Raw genomic sequence first — 8,805 nt, forward strand, 5'->3', positions numbered from 1 at the left:
AGAGCTTGAAAGAAAAATCTAGTCGAATCCAATGAAAAAGTAGTAAATCCCAAGCTCGAAGTAGCTTAAAATGGGAACTGATGGAGTCTTCAAATTCAATGTATTTATTTTCATGAACGTATATTTGTATCACGATGTAAATAGGTCTTCAAAAGTTATATAGATGTATGGCACTTCCAATCTGAAATTTATTGTATGAAGTTATCTATCACTCCATACATTAACAGAGAACATATCTAAGAACACATCAAGTAATTTACATGCCTATCCAGGAAAAAAAAGCATTACTGAGGCAACTCGAGATCAGGCCTTCGATCAAACGCATCACTAGTAGAATCATCTGGAAATGCGTCTGGATATGTAGCAAGAATCTTACTTTTGATGCTCCTAAAAACAAAAAAAAAAGGACTCATGAGCATAGATCAGAACTGTAAAACGGATACAGCATCATAAGAAGAAGGGGAGCATACCTTAGTTTCAAGAAAATGTAATCGAGGTCTGCTTTCATTGATTTCAAAAGACGGGTGTTTCTAGCGAATTCCAACGATACATCAGCAAAGCAATTCTCTGCAAATTCATTGTAGTATGCAAGAACCGCATTGCTATCTTGTAACCTCCCTAATCTACCAAAATTTGCACACAAGACCATCATCACACAACTAATGTACTGAGTTCTTCAATCGGACTTCGACATTCGATTAATGCTTTTTTTATTTAACTGTTTTCTACGATTTGGTGTGAGGGAGTGATGGGCTTAATGATGGGCTTATTATGGTTATGTATAGGTCTGGCCGCTAAGGGGATCTTTACTGGGAGTAATGGTGAACAATTCTCAAAAAATGAAAAAAATAAAAACAAATTATTTTTTTACAAATTTTCTTTTTTTATATTTATTCTTTAATATCTGTTCTAGTGAATAAATAACATCTGTCTTATTTGTTGCGAGAATTGTTTCTCAAATTTCTCTTAGAAGAATCGATTCTCCTTCTTTTCTCTTCTCTCTCTTCTTTTTAATATTTTTTAAAAAAGAGTATCTGTAAGAGAATTTCCTAGTGAAGATAATCTAATACCGTTACCGTATTTGACCCATTACTTGGCTCGTACCCGTCCCAAAAAAGGATACCCGCAGCTTTAGGATCAAGTGAAGAGTATTATAACTATATTACCCATTAGTAAGGGACGTGTATAGGGTATTAGTTTAGTTTTCAATACCCTTCCCGTTACTTGTCCTTTTACCCCTTTTGTTACCCGACCCGTTAATATCTTTTAATATTTGTATTATTATTATTTATTATTTATTTATATATATTATAGAGTTAAAGTTAAAGCCTATTATCCTAACTGAAATGATATATACGACACCCAATTGAATTAATATATTATTTTTATTTTAAAGTTTGTAATTTTATAATTTTTGGAATTATATGTTTCATACATTTATGTTACTGGATACTCGTTTTCTGGATAAAAGTAAAGGGTCATCTATTTTTTATCGGATACCCGTTATTTAAGGTTCGAGTATGAGTAATTTTTTTATATTACACGTTAGGGTTGTGTGGAGTAAAGGGTATGAAAAAAATTCAAGGGTACCCACCCCGTACCCAGCCCTAGTTATGTATATCTTTCTCATATTGATGGTTAATAACTTAATATAAATCTTTCTCATATTGATGGTTATGTATGCTTGTAACAAGATAATTTTTTTATTGCACCATCAAAAGAAAAAACTATAACATAATAATAATCCTAGTCATTACATAGTAATTATTTTATAGATATAATGAGGTTTTCAACAAATAGGGAAAGGAATATTACAAGTTTTGTAGGTTTTGCGAGCATTTGGAGAATTAAATAGAACCTGTGACCATTCGCCTTTTATGAATTGACATAAACACTGTTGGTATTCTACCATTACTTGACAGCAATGTGCGACTGGTTGGATTAAAGGATTGGTCAACGGTAGAAAACATGGTACAATAACATTCATCACAATGCATTGTAGTTTCTCTTCGATCGGATTCGGACCTTCAACTATTGTGGTGGCTCTGATCAACGTTGGAGACAGTTGGATTACTATCACCAGTACGAGCATTACCAATGTTGTAAATGTAGAAGATATAACAATGGGCCTCGACACAACCTCAACAAAGGCCCAAATCCAGTCAAGCCCACACGTTTAAATACAACAGAAGAAAACATTGAAGACAACATCTCACCTTGTCGCAGTCATGCCTGCAAGCACGAAGACCGTTCATACGAAGGTGAAAACGACGTCTCCAGACAAGACCAACTGCTCTAATAAGAACAAATATGCACCTCTGCAATCTCTGCAAAACAGAGGATGACTCACCCTAGACAGTTGTATATTCTAGATTGTTCTCAAGTAGTGTATATAAGAAACTGTAAACACTCAAAAACATTATTATCGAAAACACAAGTTTACAAGACAAATTCACCTTTGTTCTCTCTGTTCTTTCATGGTATCAGAGCCATTCTAAGCTCTAACAGGCATTCTAATGGCTTCCTCATACCCGTTTCCAGACAATGTCCATGTCTCGAGTTCTGTCACTCTGAAACTCAACAACAGCAACTACTTCATGTCTTGCACTTTTCTTTTTTTTTCTTTTTTTTTTTTCAACCAAACATTAATAAATTAAAATAAAACTCCAAGATTGGTTGACCAAACAGGAGGAAAAGAGTTTACAAAAGATGATTCAGAGATTAGAGATCTTGAAGATCGAGCAAGACAATCTGCCATTACGTTGACCTCTCGTGGTATCCTGACTAGGTTGAAGGAAGGGTAAGAAGTACGGAGCAAAGCAAAGTCCTCCAGCCGAGAAAGCGGGCCAATCGTCCGGCGTCTGCACCATCGCAACCAACTCTGCACAGTCCGTCTCGAAAGTCTGGCAACCAACTCCCGCCTCAAGTAAGGAAGCCATAGCCCAGATCAGTGCTTGTAATTCCGCATGTAAGGGAGAAAGGCTTCTTCGTTGACTCTGTGCTCCCAAAAGAAGCGTTGTATCTTCTCCACTACAGCACCACCAGCCCAGACCCTGAAAAAGATCCGTAAATTTCCAAGAGCCATCAACCAAACAACGGGGAAAGGGACCTCTCTCCTCCATTGAAGGCGGAGACTCCAGATAATGCGCCGAGTAAGATTTGGCCTCCTCCCACAATAATTTATCATTCGCCGCTTGATTCAAGATTTTCGTTGGCTCTAACTCGATACCTTGGAAAACTTTTTTGTTCCTATCTTTCCAAATCGACCATATAATCCAAGAAAGACGAAAGGCTATATCTGGAACTCGAGATATCCGTCTCGCACTTTTCTTTTCACTCCATTTTTTTTTTTTTTTCGTTGTAAGAATATTGAGACTGGTTTCGTTTTTTTTAATTGATGGTAAAAGTGATTATATAGAGATGGAAACGTAAATGCATATCATGTTTCTGTGGTGGCAATGTGGCATGTGTTGATTTTGTATAATAATTTATATATTTTATTAAGATTACCTAAATAACTAGAGTCAAAAGATTTAAATTGCTTTGGCACTCTATACATATATGCATATGTGCACTTTATCATGAACTGATTTATGGAGATTCACTTTAAGATGTTATCTATATCTTTAAATATGTTGTGCTAAAAGGATAATTTAAATGATTCCGAGAATATAAATAAATTGATATATATATATTTGATATCTGATTTTTAGTGTTTGGGATATTTTCTTTTGTAAAATTTTAGAGGTATTTATAAAATAATTATATATCCCTAAATCTTAAGGGAATTTTTGAAAATGTCTCTTTTTCCATATCATTTTCTAAAAAAACATTATCCTAAATGCTTCTCAAATTTTTAAATATACTCAAATAAGAGTGTAACCTTATCAAAGCATACACAAACTCTCTCTTATAAGTGTAAATTTTTTTATAAATATCCTATAAATACCGTATAACTACTTTCTAAAAACCATATAAAAATATTGTGAAACCTTCTAAATTACATTGTAAAACTTTAAAAAAACTTAATAAGACTTTGCAAAAAAATTGATCTAGTCTCCAATTAATCGTTATCATCAAGAAGTACATTCTAAATCTTATAAAAATTTATAAACTTTTTAGACTTTAGATGGAGACTCCAAATAACCGTTATCATCAAGAAGTACTTTTTAATCTTTCTAAAACTTGATAAACTTTTAAAATTTAATTAGTGATATTTTTGAAAATGAACAATAAATGTGCTATTTTTGAAAAGAGACTAAAAATAGTATTTTAAAAAATTATCCTGTCCAAAAAAAAAAAAAATTATCCTAAAACTCGAAAGCTTATATATCCCTATTTCTCTTGCTTCGGAACTTGGATTTTCCACCGATTATTGAAGAAGAATACTGGGTTTCGCTCCTTTCATCCAAATTAATCAGAGAAATGAACCAACGCCTGAAGAGGCACAAAACCCAGATCCGCCGAAAGAACTACTCGGTCGATGCAGTCCTTAAGCAATTGAACCAAGATGCTTCCCACGGCCACCCACAAGCACCTCTCTGATGCCATGTGCCTGATGATCACTGGATCCACCAACTAGAGCCCAGATAAGAGAGAAGGACTGCTGCTACTTCCAGAGAAAGACACGCCGACGAGAAGGCCACTAAGAAGGAAAAAAGAAAGAGAGGGAGCCCTCTACGGTGCCGGAAGGGAGAACCGGAGAGGCAAACGGCGGCTTAGATCTATGGTTTTTTTAAGAAAGAAGGATGAACGACTAGAGAAAGGAATTCTTTTCTCTTAAGAAAATTTTATTAGTATTTTTTATATAATCATCATAAGTTACAATGATATAAGAAACATTACAGGGAATTAATATGATCCATGACATAATAATACATTTTCTATCATCATCATCCTTATTACATAATTTTTGTAGTCACATAATAATTAATATCTTGAACTTCCACAAGAAGGATAAGGAATACCACAAAATCCTGAAGGAGCGTGAGCTTGCAGAGAGGTGACTAATTGCTTGAAAGCTGGGTTTTTAATGAAATCACAAAAACATGGTTATTGTGCTTTTAGTTTCCAGCAGAGTGGTTCCAACAATTATTGCTGGTACATATCATGTGATCTCAATTTCAGTGCAAGGCGGTTTCACGGAAGTTTCAACCATAGATGATTTAACCGTGGCTAGAGATGACATGAGGACCACAACAAATGTGATGCATACTAGTGTTGTCAACTTCACTGTCTTCATCTTCTCAGTAATTCCAATGTTTTTTCTGTGTTTAAAAAGTGTACTAGGGATGTTTAGTTTATGTTTTTAGTAGTCAATTTGTATATATATATATATATATATATATATATAAATGACGAGGATCTGAAATGTGAGAGTGTGAATTGAATGTGTGAATTATGAGTATATAATTTCTAGTCAACAAAATCAATTAGAAAACATCAAAATAGATAAGCAATGCCATATAATGTGAGTCAATGTGGATTTTTACTATAATAGTCTTTTTTGGGCTTAAATTTAGAATATTACCAAAAATTAAACATTTTCTTTAACGCATTCTTTCAAAATCCTTACTCTCTATTACCCGTTTAAACTCAAGAAGTATGAATTTGGATCCCATTTGTCCAAGATGTTTCTAAGCAGATGAAACCATAGATCACATTCTCTTCTATTGTCCACAAGACAAACAAATATGGGAACATTCTAATAGACCAAATAATCTGTTACTCTCTACATCTTTTAATAGTGAACAATTCATTACCACCTTCTTGGAAATGCAATATACAGACGGTCTTCTTCCAAACACACAAATGATACCTTTCTCGCTACTTGGGCATATTTGGAAGTCTCGAAACAATTATATATTCAATACTATTCGAGAAAGGCCAATAAATGTTGTTCAGCGTGCAAAAGGAGACGTCGTTGATTGGCACAATCATAATCCTCATACAAGCCATCAACGATCTCAAATACACCAACACCCATGTACCTATTGGCAAAGACCGACACATCAATATTGAAATGTAATTATGATGCAGCTTATGATCATCACACCACACAAGCAAAAGGAGGCTAGATTCTTCGAGACAAAAGTGGGATATCAAATTCTGGGGTTCATTGATTCTTGGAACTGCGTTATCTCCACTTGATGCTGAAGCAAAATCACTTTTAGCGGCCATACAACAAACATGGATAAGAGGAATTACCTCTGTTTGCTTTGAAGGAGACTCTGAAGTACAAAAAGCTTAAACAATCAACACATTGATATTACAGTGAAAAATATTATTCGAGATATCAGAAGCTGGGCCAACAAGTTTCATGAAGTTCAGTTTGTTTTCACAAAGAGATGTTTGTTTTCAAAAGTGGGAACCGCATGATTTCACTTGCCATATAAGGGTTTTAAGAAGAATGGAAGGAAGAGGTTCGTCTGATTCAATGCGAGCGAGTATTGATATAGAAGGTACCTAAATATATTGTCAACTGAAAAGGAAATTAGAACTCCATGACAGTAGATTCTAGTCGTTGATGGTCGTCAAATGGCCAACTGTAGTAAACTTACAACATTTTATATTTCTTGTTTTTTTCGGTGTAAATGTTAAGAATAGTAAACAACATATACCAAAAGGAGGTAGTGTTAGTAGGGACATGGCAGTGAGCCTAACTTGTTTCATCCCATAGTGATGGGATCATCTACCCTACGCTCTCTAGTCATTTGATGTTCTACGCATTCGACAAATTCAATCCTATTTATTTTCATGAACGTATATTTGTATCACGCTGTAAATAGGTATTCAAAAGTTATATAGAGGTATGGCACTACAATCTGAAATCCTTTGTACGAAGGTTCTCCATCTATTACTAAAATGCAACATCAACAAAAGAAAAGTATCTCTCTACCATTAACAGAGAATATAACTAAGAACACATCAAGTAATTACATGACGAAACCTATCCAGGAAAAAAGAAGCAAGCAAACACAATAAGAAAGGTCTTCTCCGGAAGAATACACATCTAAAAGTTTCTGAATGCTTACTGAGGCAACTGGAGATCAGGCCTTCGATCAAACGCATCACTAGTAGAATCATCTGGAAATGCGTCTGGGTACGTAGCAAGAATCTTACTTTTGATGCTCCTAAAAACAAGAAAAGGACTCATGAGCATAGATCAGAACTGTAAAGGGATACAAAGATCAGAAGAAAAAGGGGAGCATACCTTAGTTTCAAGAAAATGTAATCGAGGTCTGCTTTCATTGATTTCAAAAGACGGATGTTTCTAGCGAATTCCAACGATACATCAGCAAAGCAATTCTCTGCAAATTCATTGTAGTGTGCAAGAACCGCATTGCTATCTTGTAGCCTCCCTAATCTACCAAAATTTGCACACAAGACCATCATCACACAACATATGTACTGAGTTCTTCATATAAACCAACTCCACAGAGTATATTAAAAAAAAAAAAAAAAGATAATTCAAACATACATGAGATGCTGCAAATGTCTGAGAGAATTGAGATCTTCTGCCTTGACAAGAGTTTTGAATTCTTCAGATACTTCTTGTGAAGCTGCTCTTATGGACTCTTCCATCTCTTTAATTAGACAAGCGCAAAAGTACTTATGTTAGGTAATCAGTAATTAATATCTCTAATCAGCAGACAGACACAGAACTGAACAAGATTCCAAATTGCTCCTCATTACATGCCTAACCAAACATTTCACAGATTGCATCAAATTGTTTACAAAATCGAGTTTCTCTTATCACAGAGATTCAAAGTCTCAAGAAACCAAATCGAAATCATAGATCTCAAACGAATTCGAAAACTGTTCAACTCACAGAATCGGCTCTCACCTTTGTTGTACCCCAACGAACGATTATAGCTAGACTGCGAGATCCGGTTCAATCGGACTTCGACATTTTCGATTATCAAAGCCTTTATTTAACTGTTTTCTACGATTTGGTGTAGTGAGTGATGGGCCTCTTCATGGGCTAATGGGTCTAGTGCTGGGCTGGCTTTGAAATTTGATAATATTTATGGTTTAAGTATAATAAATCTTTCTCATATTGAGGTTATGTTATGCTTGTAGCAAGATAAATTTTTTATTGCACCATCAAAAAAACAAACTATAACGTAATAATAATCGGGAAAAATGCCAAAAAAAAACTCGAACTTATTTTTATTTGGACGTTTAATACTCAATTGTTTGGGATTAGAATAAAAATACACCAAATAATAAAAACGTGTCATTTAAAACCTAAAACAATAAGTGTTGTTGTTTTCATATCCATATGATTTTTCAACAAATTCAAAATTCCAATTTTACCCCGGTTATCTAATTAATTATTAATTTTTAATATAAAAACTTTTGGTTTTCTGCTAACCATGTCAAATCAGAAATTTATGTATGCTTGTAACAAGATAATTTTTTTATTGCAACATAACAGAAAAACTATAATATAATAATAATCCTGGTCATTACATAGTAATTATTTTATAGATATAATAATGAGGTTTTCAACAAATATGATCAGGAATATTACAAGCTTTGTAGGTTTTGCGAGCATTTGGAGAATTAAAGCTTGTGACCATCCGCCTTTCATGAATTGACATAAACACGGTTTGTATTCTACCATTACTTGACAGCAATGTGCGACTGGTTGGATTAAAGGATACATCACAATGCATTGTAGTTTCTCTTCGATCGGATTCGGACCTTCAACTATTGTGGTGGCTCTGATCAACGTTGGAGACAGTTGGATTACTATCACCAGTACGAGCATTACCAATGTTGTAAACTTCATGTCTTGCA

At 34.3% G+C, this 8,805-nt stretch overlaps 2 protein-coding genes and 1 pseudogene across 3 annotated transcripts; all 3 read right to left on the bottom strand.

Moving 5' to 3' along the window:
* Window positions 285-652, bottom strand: LOC104783677 (kxDL motif-containing protein 1-like). The gene is made up of 2 exons (XM_019244368.1): window positions 471-652; window positions 285-387 (listed from the first exon to the last, which is right to left on the bottom strand). Exons 1-2 carry the CDS (start codon window positions 650-652, stop codon window positions 285-287), a joined length of 285 nt encoding a protein of 94 aa, XP_019099913.1.
* Window positions 6,786-7,921, bottom strand: LOC104780098 (kxDL motif-containing protein 1-like). 2 transcript variants are annotated; one of them, XM_010504560.2, is made up of 4 exons: window positions 7,847-7,921; window positions 7,481-7,586; window positions 7,214-7,366; window positions 6,786-7,133 (listed from the first exon to the last, which is right to left on the bottom strand). In XM_010504560.2, exons 2-4 carry the CDS (start codon window positions 7,582-7,584, stop codon window positions 7,031-7,033), a joined length of 360 nt encoding a protein of 119 aa, XP_010502862.1. In that variant the 5' UTR covers window positions 7,585-7,586; window positions 7,847-7,921; the 3' UTR covers window positions 6,786-7,030. The 2 variants fall into 2 exon arrangements, with proteins under 2 accessions (XP_010502862.1, XP_010502863.1); XM_010504561.2 differs by having other exon boundaries at window positions 7,832-7,921.
* Window positions 8,511-8,799, bottom strand: LOC104783678 (annotated as a pseudogene).

This window comes from Camelina sativa, chromosome 4, assembly GCF_000633955.1.
Source record: "Camelina sativa cultivar DH55 chromosome 4, Cs, whole genome shotgun sequence".
Classification (NCBI taxonomy): Eukaryota; Viridiplantae; Streptophyta; class Magnoliopsida; order Brassicales; family Brassicaceae; genus Camelina; species Camelina sativa.

Bases quoted from the DNA above. Each gene is read 5' to 3' on its own strand.
- LOC104783677 (XM_019244368.1), bottom strand. From the start codon at position 652: ATGATGGTCTTGTGTGCAAATTTTGGTAGATTAGGGAGGTTACAAGAT. The intron at 388-470 runs GTATGCTCCCCT...TTTTGTTTTTAG, and splicing joins TACATTTTCTTGAAACTAAG to GAGCATCAAAAGTAAGATTC.
- LOC104780098 (XM_010504560.2), bottom strand. From the start codon at position 7,584: ATGGAAGAGTCCATAAGAGCAGCTTCACAAGAAGTATCTGAAGAATTC. The intron at 7,367-7,480 runs GTATGTTTGAAT...AAATTTTGGTAG, and splicing joins AGACATTTGCAGCATCTCAT to ATTAGGGAGGCTACAAGATA. The intron at 7,134-7,213 runs GTATGCTCCCCT...TCTTGTTTTTAG, and splicing joins TACATTTTCTTGAAACTAAG to GAGCATCAAAAGTAAGATTC.